The sequence below is a fragment of the Caretta caretta genome, chromosome 8 (genome assembly GCF_965140235.1).
Source record: "Caretta caretta isolate rCarCar2 chromosome 8, rCarCar1.hap1, whole genome shotgun sequence".
Lineage (NCBI taxonomy): Eukaryota > Metazoa > Chordata > Testudines > Cheloniidae > Caretta > Caretta caretta.
This window is the reverse complement of record NC_134213.1, coordinates 75719694-75732385: the sequence shown is the minus strand read 5'-3', so window position 1 is coordinate 75732385 and position 12692 is coordinate 75719694. Positions and strand designations below refer to the sequence as shown.

The following is a 12692-nucleotide window of genomic DNA, read 5'->3' as shown; positions in this document are numbered from 1 at the left end:
TTTCCATTTCTAATATATCTTTTTTGAGATGGGACAACTAGAACTGCACACAGTATTCTAGGTGTGAGCGTACCATGAATTTATATAGTAGCATTAAGATATTTTCTGTCTCATTATCTATCCCTTTTCTAATGGTTCCTAATATTCTAGCATTTTTGACTGCCACTCCACACTGAGTGGATGTTTTCAGAGAACTATCCACAATGACTCCAAGATCTCTTTCTTGAGTGGTAACAACTAATTTAGACCCCATCGTTTTGTATGTATAATTGGGATTAGGTATTCCAATATGCATTATTTTGCATTTATCAACACTGAATTTCATCTGCCATTCTGTTGCCCAGTCACCCAGTTTTGTGAGATTCCTTTTTAATTCTTCGCAGTCTGCTTTGGACTTAATGTTCTTGAGTAATTTAGTTTCAACTGCAAACTTTGCCACCTCACTGTTTACACCTTTTTACAGATCATTTATGAATATGCTGAACAGCACTGGTCCCAGTACAGATCACTGGGAGACACCACTATTTATCCTTCTCCATTGTGAAAACTGACTACTTATTCCTTCCCTTTGTTTCCTGTCTTTTAACAACTTGCTGATGCATGAGAGGACCTTCCCTCTTATCCCATGACTGTTAGTTTGCTTAAGAGCCTTTGATGAGGGACCTTGTCAAAGGCTTTTTGAAAGTCCAGGTACGCTGTATCCACTGGATCACCCTTGTCCATATGTTTTTGTTGACTCCCTCAAAGAATTCTAATAGATTGGTGAGGCATGATATCCCTTTACAAAAGCTGTGCTGACTCTTTTCCCTTTCGTGTTCATCTATATATCATTATTCTTTACTATAGTTTCAAGCAGTTTGCCTGGTATGAAAATTAGGTATGAAAAATCGCTTCTGGAGCCTTTTTTGAAAATTAGCATCACATTAGCTATCCAACAGTAATCTGGTACAGAGGCCTTGTCATAAATATAAAGGGAAGGGTAACTACCTTTCTGTATACAGAACTATAAAATCCCTCCTGGCCAGAGGCAAAACCCTTTCACCTGTAAAGGGTTGAGAAGCTAAGATAACCTTGCTGGCACCTGACCAAAATGACCAGTGAGGAGACAAGATACTTTCAAAGCTGGAGGGGGGTGGTGGAAACAAAGGGTCAGTCTGTCTGTGTGATGCTTTTGCCGGGAACAGATCAGGAATGCTCTTCATAACTCCTTAAGTTAGTAAGTAACCTAGCTAGAAATGCGTTAGATTTCCTTTTGTTTGATGGCTGGTAAAATAGCTGTACTGAATGGAATGTATATTCCTGGTTTTGTGTCTTTTTGTAACGTAAGGTTTTGCCTAGAGGGATTCTCTATGTTTTGAATCTGATTACCCTGTAAGGTATTTACCATCCTGATTTTACAGAGGTGATTCTTTTACTTTTTCTTTAATTAAAAGTCTTCTTTTAAGAACCTGATTGCTTTTTCATTGTTTTTTAAAAATGTTTTGTAAAAGGGGACAGCAGCAAGCATAACAAAGGGATCTTCCTTTTGTGAGCTGGAGTTTTCTCTACCTAAAGTCAGGGTAGTTAACCTCCTGCAGGGAAATTCACAAGTTTTTCACTGACCTGAACAGGTTGGTTTTTTTTTTTAGCTAAGAGCAGCTAGAGGATTTTTCTGTAGGCTGAGAATAGCTATCACAGAACATAAGTATCAGGTTACAGCACAACTAAATTTTACAAGCCAGTTTTTTTTTTTTTAACACTCAGGTGTAAAGTTAGTTAAGAACAGAGAGGCTAAGATGACAGAACCCAAGGCAGAAAAATTCAAAGAGGCTGCCAACAGGAGAGAAATGGAGGCAAAGGAACATGAAATGGAGGCTGCCCACAGGAGAGCTATGGAGGTAAAGGTAAAAGAATGGAAGCTTGCTGAGGAGGAAAAGGAAAAAGAGAGGAAGCATGCACTGGAGATGGAGAAGGCAAAGGCTTAGCAGAATATACAAACAAACCCGAGCAATCCTTCTCCAGATACCACTTCAGATCCCAGGAAGTTCCTCACCTACAAGGCAGGCGATGATACTGACGCCTTCTTAGAAAACTTTGAAAGGGCCTGCCTTGGGTACAGCATCTCTTCAGACCAGTACACGGTAGAGCTGAGGCCGCAGCTCAGTGGACCCTTAGCAGAGGTGGCAGCTGAAATGCCAAAAGAAGACATGAACAAGTATGAACTGTTTAAAACAAAGGCGAGAGTCAGAATGGGGCTAACACCTGAGCATTCCCGTTGGCGGTTCAGAGCCCTAAGGTGGAAACCAGACGTGTCATTTACCCGACATGCTTACCACATTGTGAAACATTGGGATGCCTGGATATCAGGAGAAAGTGTTAAATCTCCAGAAGAGTTGCCCTTTCTAATGCAAATGGAGCAGTTCTTACAGGGTGTTCCTGAGGAAATAGAAAGATACATCCTAGATGGGAAGCCCACAACTGTAATCGCGGCGGGGGAGATTGGAGGTGGGTGGAGGTGGCAGAAAAGAAAAGTACTAGTAGCAGTTGGGGTGAATATCAGAAGGGGCAAACCGGAACAAAACAGGTGGCGGGAGGAGAGAGGAACAATCCTGGTCGCAGCTGGAGCGGAGACCAGAAGGGACAACCTCCGACCTCACCCTACTACCGGGTACAGCCCAAGGCCCCAACTACACACCAAGGAACACTCCAGACACCTTATCGTCCTGCCACACCGTTCTCCAGCAACCCACCTCACCCCAGTGACCCATCAGCTGGACGATGTTTTAAATGTAACAAGCTGGGGCATGTAAAGGCCAGCTGCCCCAAGAACCCCAACAGATTATAGTTCATTGCACCAGAATCACACCAGAGGTCCTCAGGCCCAGATGCCTCCCAGATACCCTCAGAGTGGAGGGAAACTGTGAGTGTGGGCAGAAAGAAGGTCACTGCATGGAGGGACACCGGAGCGCAAGTGTCAGCTATCCATACTTCCTTAGTGGACCCCAATTTAATCTACCCAGAGATCCAAGTAACAATTCAACCCTTCAAGTCCAACTCTTTCAATTTGTCTACAGCCAAGTTTCCTGTCCAGTACAAGGGCTGGTCAGGAACGTGCACTTTTGCAGTATATGATGATTATCCCATCCCCATGCTGTTGGGGGAACACTTGGCCAATCATGTGAAGCTAGCCAAGAGGGTGGGAATGGTCACCCGCAGCCAGGCTAAGCAAGCTGTTATGCCTAGCTCTGTTCCAGAAACTTCTACCAGGACCCGGTCAGAGGTAATGGAACTGGACCCCATGCCAACGTCTGCAACGGCAGAAGTGGATCCAGTCCCAGAGACCCAGACAGAGCCAGTCCCAGAACCGGCAGAACAACCAGCACCAGACCCATTGCCAGCACTGAATCCAGTACTTACAACCCCAACACCAGAGGGCCCCACCGAACCTGCACTGGCAGCGGCAGATAACCCTACACAAGAGGCTTAGCTGGAGCCTGAAACCCAACGTAGTGCACCAGCAGAAAGCAGTTCACAGTCAACAGAAACAGCCCCATCCCCTACATCGCTTCCAGAGGGACCAAGTCTAGGTCCACAATCCAATGAGGAACTGATGTTTCCAGCATCAAGGGAACAGTTCCAGGCCAAACAGGAAGCAGATGAAAGCCTCCAAAGAGCTTGGATGGCGGCACGGAGCAACCCACCGCCTCTCAGCTCTTCTAATCAATCCAGAGAATTAAAGGTTTGTCAGTTTACAGCCCAGGGAGGAGATGACGCTGAGTGGCCTGAAGGTATCTACTACGCAGGGAAAAGTGATGGTGGTGTAGAAGAGGTAAACATTTTCTTGATCCGTGGGCGTATGCAGCGACAGCAGATCAAGGAGCTGTGCACTAGTTATGCGCCGACATTCTCAGCCACCCCAGGACTGACTGAACGGGCATACCACTCCATCGACACAGGTGATGCTCACCCAATTAAAGTCCAACCTTACTGGATGTCTCCTCAAGCTAAAAATGCTATAGAACGGGAAATCCAGGATATGCTACAGACGGGTGTCATCCGCCCCTCTGGCAGTGCATGGGCATCTCCAGTGGTTCTAGTTCCCAAACCAGATGGGGAGATACGTTTTTGCATGGACTACCATAAGCTAAATCCTGCAACTCACCCAGACAACTATCCAATGCCACGCACAGATGAACTATTGGAGAAACTGGGACGGACCCAGTTCATCTCTATCTTGGACTTAACCAAGGTACTGGCAGGTACCGCTAGATGAATCCGCCGAGGAAAGGTCAGCCTTCACCACACACGTCGGGCTGTATGAATTTAATGTACTCCCTTTCGGGCCGCCACCTTCCAAAGACTTGTAATGGTCTCCTAGCAGAATTGGGAGACTATGCAGTCACCTACCTTTACGCCATATTTTCGGATTCCTGGGCAGAACACCTGGAACATCTACAAAAAGTCTTCAAGCGCATAAGGGAGGCAGGACTAATTGTTAAAGCTAAGAAGTGTGAAATAGGCCTAAACAGAGTGACTTACCTTGGACAATAGGTGGGTCAAGGAACTATCAACCCCCTACAGGCCAAAGTGGATGCTATCCAAAAGTGGCGTGTCCCAACGTTAAAGAAACAGGGTCAATCCTTCTTAGGCTTGGCCAGATATTACAGGCGATTTGTACCACAGTACAGCCAAATCGCCGCCCCACTGACAGACCGACTCAAAAAGAAACAGCCAAGTGCCATTCAGTGGACTGAAGAGTGTCAGAAGGCCTTTAACCAGCTTAAAGCGACACTCATGTCTGACCCTGTACTAAGGGTCCCAGACTTTGATAAACCGTTCCTAGGTGCGTCCGAGCTTGGTGTGGGAGCAGTTTTAATGCAGGAAGGACCGGATCAAGAATTCCATCCTGTCGTGTTTCTCAGCAAGAAACTGTCTGAGAGGGAAAGCAACTGGTCAATCAGTGAAAAGGAATATTACGCCATTGTCTACGCTCTGGAAAAGCTATGCCCATACGTTTGGGGACGGCGTTTCCACCTGCAAACTGACCATGCTGCGCTACAGTGGCTTCATACCGCCACGGGAAATAACAAAAAACTTATTTGGTGGAGTTTAGCTCTAAGATTTTTATTGCAACATACAACACATCTCAGGAGCTTCTAACAAAGAGGCTGATGCACTGTCCTGTGAAAGTTTCCCAGAATCAACTGGTTAAAATCGTCCTTGAGATGTGGAAAATATTGTTAGTCTTTATATACTTGGTAGTATATTTAGAGGTGCATGTGTCTTATTAACTCTGTTTTCTCCTAGAGCTCCAGGAAGAAATCACAGCCAGTGTTTCACCCTATCTGTGATTTGGGGGGCGTGTCATAAATATAAAGGGAAAGGTAACCACCTTTCTGTATACAGAACTATAAAATCCCTCCTGGCCAGAGGCAAAACCCTTTCACCTGTAAAGGGTTAAGAAGCTAAGATAACCTTGCTGGCACCTGACCAAATTGACCAGTGAGGAGACAAGATACTTTCAAAGCTGGAGGGGGGTGCGGAAACAAAGGGTCTGTCTGTCTGTGTGATGCTTTTGCCGGGAACAGATCAGGAATGCTCTTCATAACTCCTTAAGTTAGTACGTAATCTAGCTAGAAATGCGTTAGATTTCCTCTTGTTTAATGGCTGGTAAAATAGCTGTGCTGAATAGAATGTATATTCCTGTTTTTGTGTCTTTTTGTAACATAAGGTTTTGCCTAGAGGGATTCTCTATGTTTTGAATCTGATACCCTGTAAGGTATTTACCATCCTGATTTTACAGAGGTGATTCTTTTACTTTTTCTTTAATTAAAAGTCTTCTTTTAAGAACCTGATTGCTTTTTCATTTGTCTTAAGATCCAAGGGTTTGGGTCTGTATTCACCTATGCAAATTGGTGAGGATTTTTATCAAGCCTTCCCCAGGAAAGGGGGTGTAGGGGGATATTTTGGAGGGAAGATGTCTCCAAGTGGCTCTTTCCCTGTTCTTTGTTTAATACGCTTGGTGGTGGCAGCATTGGGTTCAAGGACAAGCCAAAGTTTGTACCTTGAGGAAGTTTTTAACCTAAGCTGGGAAGAATAGGTTTAGGGGGTCTTTCATGCAGGTCCCCACATCTGTACCCTAGAGTTCAGAGTGGGGAAGGAACCTTGACAGGCCTATTTAAGTCATAGGTTACATACCACATTTAGTAGTTCTGCAATTATATATTTGAGTTCCTTCAGAGCTCTTGGTTGAATACTATCTAGTCCTGGTTTAATTTATCAATTTGTTCCAAAATCTCTTTTGCTGATACCTCAATCTGGGACATTTCCTCAGATTTGTCACCTAAAAAGAATGGCTTAGTTGTGGGAATCTCCCTCACATCTTCTCTGGTGAAGACTGATGCAAATTCATTTAGATTCTTGGCAATGTCTTTTCTGAGTGCCCTGTCAGCACTTAGGTCTTTCTTGAGAGCCCCACTGATTGTTTGGCTGGCTCACTGCTTCTGATGTACTTTAAAAAAAATGGCTCTTTAGTTTTTGAGTCTTTTGCTAGTTGCTCTTCGAATTCTTTTTTGGCCTGCATAATTTTACTTTTACACTTGACTTGCCAGAGTTTATGCTCCTTTCTATTTTCCTCAGTAGGATTTGGCTTCTAATTTTTAAAGGATGCCTTTTTTGCCTCTAACTGCCTCTTTAACTCTGTTTAGCCATGGTGGCTTTTGTGTGTGTGTGTGTGGTCCTCTTACTTTTCTTTTTAATTTGGGATATACATTTAATCTGAGCCTCTATTATGGTGTTTTTAAAAAGTTTATGTGCAGTTTGCAGGCATTTCATTCTTGTGACTGTTCCTTTTAATTTCCATTTAAGTAGCTTCCTCATTTTTGTGTAGTTCCCCTTTCTGAAGTTAAATGGTACTGTGGTGCTCTTTTTTGGTATTCCCTCCACCTCCTCCCACCGCCACCCTCCAAGACATTAAGGATGAAATTTAATTATGTTGTGGTCATTATCTCTGAACGATTCAGCTATATTCACTTCTTGGACCAGATCCTTTGTTCCACATAGGACTAAATCTAGAATTCTCTCTCCCCTTATGGGTTCCAGGTCTAGCTGCTCCAAGAAGCAGTCATTGATGGTGTCTAGAAACTTTATCTCTGCATCCCATCCTGAGGTGACATGTATACAGTCAGTATGGGGAGTCATAGACTTTAATGCCAGAAGGGACCATCATAATCATCTAGTCTGATCTCCTTCATGTTGCAGGGCAAATCCACTTCTGTAATAGACCCATAGTCTCCTCCATGCATTGAGACCCTGCAATTCTTCCCGTCTAATTGGTTCTGTACATGGAACTGGAAGAATTTCAGAGAATGCTACCATGAAGGTCCTGGTCTTTAATCTCTTACCTAGAAGCTTAAATTTGACCTGCAGGACCTCTCTCCTGCCTTTCCCTATATCACTGGTATCTACATATACCATGACCACCGCCTCCTCCTGAGCACTTCACATAAGCCTGTCTAGATGTCTCGAGAGATCCACAACCTCGCACCTGCCAGGCAGTTCACCAGGTGGTTCTCTTGGTCATCCCAAACCCAGCTATTTATATTTCTAATGATCAAATCGCCCATTACCTGTCTCTTGCTAATAACTGGCATTCCTCACCGTCCCCTCTCCCACCCCACCCCCGGAGCGGTATTCTCAGTGCAAGAGGATACCATGACATCATTTGGAAGGAGGGTCCCAACTATAGGATTGTTTCCCTCCGCTCCAGTTCGATGTTCTCCTTCCAGGAGACTTTCATCCTCCTCAACAGCACAAAGGCTGTCAGACCACTCTGATATGTCCCAGAAAGCCTCATCTATGTACCTGTTAGTCTCCCTTAGCTTCTCCAGTTCAGCAACTTTGGTCTCAAGAGTCTCTGTACTCGGTCTCTGAGGGTCATGAGCTCCTTGCACTGAATGCACATACGCCACCTGCCCACAAGGCAGGTAATCATGCACGCTGCATTCAGCAATAAATTGAATAGCTCCAACTCTGCTGCTGGACTTCTGCCTGCTTCGTCTTTACTCTTACAGCTTTTTTCCCTTTTTTCTTTTGGAGGGCGGGAGAGTGCAGGTGGTTATTGGCCTAAGTTTAGAGAACATTAGGTATATCTGGCTCTCATGCTTCTTCTCTAAACTCCCTTGCAAAACTCCCCTGATCACTTTGAAGCTTGTTTTTTAAACCCCTGTTCTCTCTGACTAGCCCTGCTCCTTGGTCAGTGCTTAATGGATTCTAAAGGGATTAGGAATCAAAATTTCCTTAAGAAGCTCTCAGCCTTGCTTAGCAGGCTGCTAGGCTCAGCACATGCCCCCCAAACAGATCATACTGTATACTACAGTATATTGTTTAGTTGTTTTAAGAGAATAGATCTTTTATTTCAAATAGATGATGTTAGTACAAATGTATAAGTGGTTAGAACTAATTGAAAGTGATTGTTTTTGCACATTCCTATACACCCAGGATCTCAAAGTACACCGCAAAGATTTAATGAGCTACGTATATCAGAGATATGGAAGTATTATTCTTGTTTTGTAGATGGGGAAACAGAGAGATTAAGTAACTTGCACCCGGTACATAAGAAGTTTGTTGCAGAGTTCATTACAGCTATTGGCTCTCCTAACTCTGAATCCTGAACTCTAGACATAAAAATATCCTTCACCACTTAATGTTTTCCATTTTGCCAAAATAAATCTCCCCTGACTAGTTTTAGAACCACTAGAATTGTTCTCTGGCTCCAAAAGATAGTTCCATGAATAAGGGTGGCTTTTTTTCTCTCTCATGCTGCCTTCCCACTAATAATAGAGATCTTTTTTTTCTCCTATACAGCTGCTTTTGACAAAGGGGATGATCGAAGACTTGGCAAAAAACCTGTATTCACTAGTTCTCAGGTAAATGCTTAGATTCTTACAATTAAAAAAAAATCAGAATCCTGTAAACATAACTGCTCCTTTTCATGGTTTATATTTTCAAAATAATGTAATGCATTGTGGTCTGTGTTTACTGACTACCGGTAGCTAATATTCAGCAATCACATCTTCCTTGTAATTCTAGTTGAGCCAATATTTTATCCATAATCTGTGATGTCTGTTATTAGAGCATTTTAGATTTTGATGTGGGTTTACAGGAGTCCATGTTTTCAAATAGTTGGGACCAAACAGAAGAGAGGAATTTGTGTTCAGAAGTTATTGCAGACTTCCCTGTTGGTGTATAATAATAAAGCTGTGATCTCAAGTTTGGAAAAGAAGTGGTCTGCTACTGAGCTAGTGGAGCTCAAGCCACCAATTAACTCAGTCTGTTGCACTCCCCATTGGTCTGCTTGCTGTGAAAGAGCTTTTCAAAGTCATCAACAATCCGTGTATTTGAGAATGCCCAAAGTAACATTGCTGTTTGACAGAAAAGGTACTGTTATAGGGGTTAATGTCCAAGGATATACATTACTATTCACTTTGTTACTAGTTAGGTTACATTTTTATAGGCTTAAATCTTAACACTAAAAAAATACCTTTACCTGGGAATTCTGAACCCTTATTTGGAAGATGTACTGTTTTAGAATGGTTGAAAGCTTCCCATGTCATATGTATTTAAAAATAATGGCAGTGTTTATGTTCCTAGGGAATCATATACTGAATTCCCACTTTGAAAATCTAAATACAACCTATAAAATAAATGAATCTTTCCAACAGGAACTATTGTATAAAGATTATACAGTATTGTGTCCAAAGCAAAGGACAAGGTTTTGCATAGGCATTTCTTGTACCCTCTGATTCAATAGGGGACGTAAAGGGAACTGGAGTTAGTACTTAAGAGTGCTTGAAAGGCAGCAATCTGAGCTCCATGACTTGAAAAATGATTTTTATTTCTTCCTCCTAAACTCTACTTTTAGTGCTAGATTCATGCTAAACTTCAGGAGTACCTACGTTTCAAGAGCTAAAGATTATGCATGGTTTATTGTGTTGCTAAGTATCTTCTGTTCTTTGCAGCTAAACAGACGCATTACTGACTCTGTTGATATAAGGCACACTTCCTGGAAAGTAAACAGCAAGAGAGATTATTGGGGCAATTCCTTCACTAATCAGGATAAAATGAAATCTGATGGATTAGGAGCATCTGGACATACATCAAGTACTAACAGAAACACTGCTAATAAGACTTCAAAACATGATGACTTGAAGGGAAAAGATAGTAAGAAAACAGTTTCCAAGATTACAAAGGATTCAAAAACTGGGGAAAAAGTTGCTTCACCAAAGGCTAGAGCTGTCATAAAGCCAAAAACAGAAATCAGTGGAAATGCTAAGGCTGAAAGCTTGATTACCAAACAAGATTCAGAGAGGTCATCTTCAAGTGGGCAAAAAAATTCAGGAAGTGGAAAAGGAGTAAAAAATCAGGAAGGAAAAAGTTCAGGTGCCAGACCTAAAGTACTTACTGGAAGCCCAAGTGTGCAAATCAAAACAAAGCCATTGAAGAAAACCACAGGGAAAGAATCACCCTCTCTGGTAACAGAGACAGGAACTTTCAGCAAGTCAACAAACTCAAGTACAGATTTACAGATTTCCAATGAACAACTAGATGAACCCAAAGAGGATAAACCAGTAGATGAAGGAAAAAAACATACTGGTAATAAGAGATCCCTTCTGACTTGCCACAGGCAGGTCATATGCTAGAAAACAGCCTGAAGAGTTCTATTCTATATGGTTATGATCCTGCACAAGCACATTTTTAAAATAAATATTAATTACAAAAAGTAATGCTAAAATGCCCCATATTAATGGCTCTAACTCAAATTGTATGTGCTTTGAAAAAATATGTGCGTATACAAGACAGCACTATAAAAATCTCAATTCTTCCAGTTTTGGCATCTATGCTGTTTTCAGTATCTGACCATTTATACGTTAGTATTTCTTTTTAGGTATTTGTATATCATACATTTTATCCTATAACTAAATCTTTAATTTTGCTTATAGCAGTGAAAACAAAGTCTGCTTTGAAGATGACTAATGGAGCCACCAACAAAAAAGCTAATGAACTTGAGACTAACATTACAACAAATAGGTTTGTGGGAAATCAAAATATTACTTATAATTATATACTGGGTTTTTAATTGCTTGATTAAATGTAATTGTCATTTAATCAACATGTTTTTAAACCTAAGAATTTTTCAGAATAGTTGTCTATTTCTCATTGTTAGTAAGAAAGTAGAAATAACTATGGACAATATTCTTGTGATGATAGAATTCTTTTGCCTCTGGGTTTGGGCTGCTTTGTGTATTTGTTATTTTAGCATTGTTACAGTAAGCCTGCAGATCTGAACAATTATATGACTGAATCCTGGGAAGTGCTGAGAACTGTCCATAACCTCTGAAATAGCTTTAGATGGAGCTACAAAATCAGTGGAAGATGAGAGGAGTTAGTACCTTGGAGACAGGGGTCCCTAAATATATTGTTTATTTTCAGAAAGAGGAAAGTCATTTCACATGGCATATAATGTGCTTTCGATGTTAAAATATATAGAGTACTACTGATTATTTAAACAAATTCATTTTTAGATCTTAAACTTGCAAGTAATGCAAGCAGTATCTTTTTCTCCCACAGTGTGACAAAGAAATCCACTGGAAAAGGATACAGTGAACAAAATCAACAAACTGTTTTGAAGAAAAAGGGAAATGTGAGTGGCAATTCTACATCTCAGAAGAAGACAAAGAATGCACCAGCTAATGTTGCTAAAAACCAAGGTAGAATTAAATGATAAGGAATTTGTTATCAGACAACAGACAAGTTCTGATGATCTTGGTGTATTTCCCATATTTCATTTTTGCTGACAGACCTTAGATATATTTTTCTGCTTGTTTAATTCTCATGAGGCTGGTGTGTGTGTGTCTATATCTATATCTATCTATATAATATGGCCAGCTATCGGGGAGAACCCTCTTCCCTAATATGCTTTGTGGATCTTTTGTCCTCTGATGGTATCTTAAGTATTCTGCACCTAGAACTTCCATTAAGTTCAGTAGAAATTCTGTATCTGAAACAAGTTCACATACACATTAGAGATCCATGCTGAGGATTGGATGGAAGATATTTCTCCTTTTGTCTACATAATATGTTTTTTATATTTAAAACTGGTTGATTCCAGTGTTCATCATTTATGAATATAGTTTTTCATGCATTCTGTACAATATGTAGTAAAAATATTTCAAAATGATCTTTTCTTTTGTAATAATCTTTTAATTTAAGTGTGTAAATAAGAATTAAACTTTTATAGAGTGCAAAATATAATCACTTCAGTTTGTTTGTATTATAACACCAGAGAGAGTTACAGTGGTTGTGGAAAAAACCTAAGTAGGAGGTAGAAAATCAGAACTGCTGATGAATGACTTTGCAAGTCACAGTAATGTGCAGGGAACAAGTGTTAGAGGTGAACAAAATTCCACTACTATAAAGACTGTAATGCTCAAATTAACATAATTAGCCTAACCATAACAAAATTACAAACATAACAAAACATAACAAAATTAACCTAACCGACATTATTTTTCATATTTAGTTGGTCTCATAGTTACAGCCCCAAAGTTATTGACTTGTCACACAAGCCAAGGTATTCCAGCATGTACTGAACTCTAAATGTCAGTAGCACTGATCATCAGTTCTGGAGCACACGATTGCCTATGGGTAAAAGA

General features: G+C 41.1%; 1 protein-coding gene across 4 annotated transcripts in view; it reads left to right on the top strand.

Moving 5' to 3' along the window:
* BTBD8 (BTB domain containing 8) overlaps positions 1-12692 on the top strand; it is an 82665-nt gene that overhangs the window by 57933 nt on the left and 12040 nt on the right. For all 4 annotated transcript variants that reach the window (XM_075131637.1, XM_048861625.2, XM_048861626.2 and 1 more), the window contains 4 exons: positions 8845-8906; positions 9999-10632; positions 10980-11067; positions 11608-11747. In XM_075131637.1, coding sequence (XP_074987738.1) covers positions 8845-8906; positions 9999-10632; positions 10980-11067; positions 11608-11747 — 924 coding nt within the window. The remainder of the gene's footprint in view (positions 1-8844; positions 8907-9998; positions 10633-10979; positions 11068-11607; positions 11748-12692) is intronic.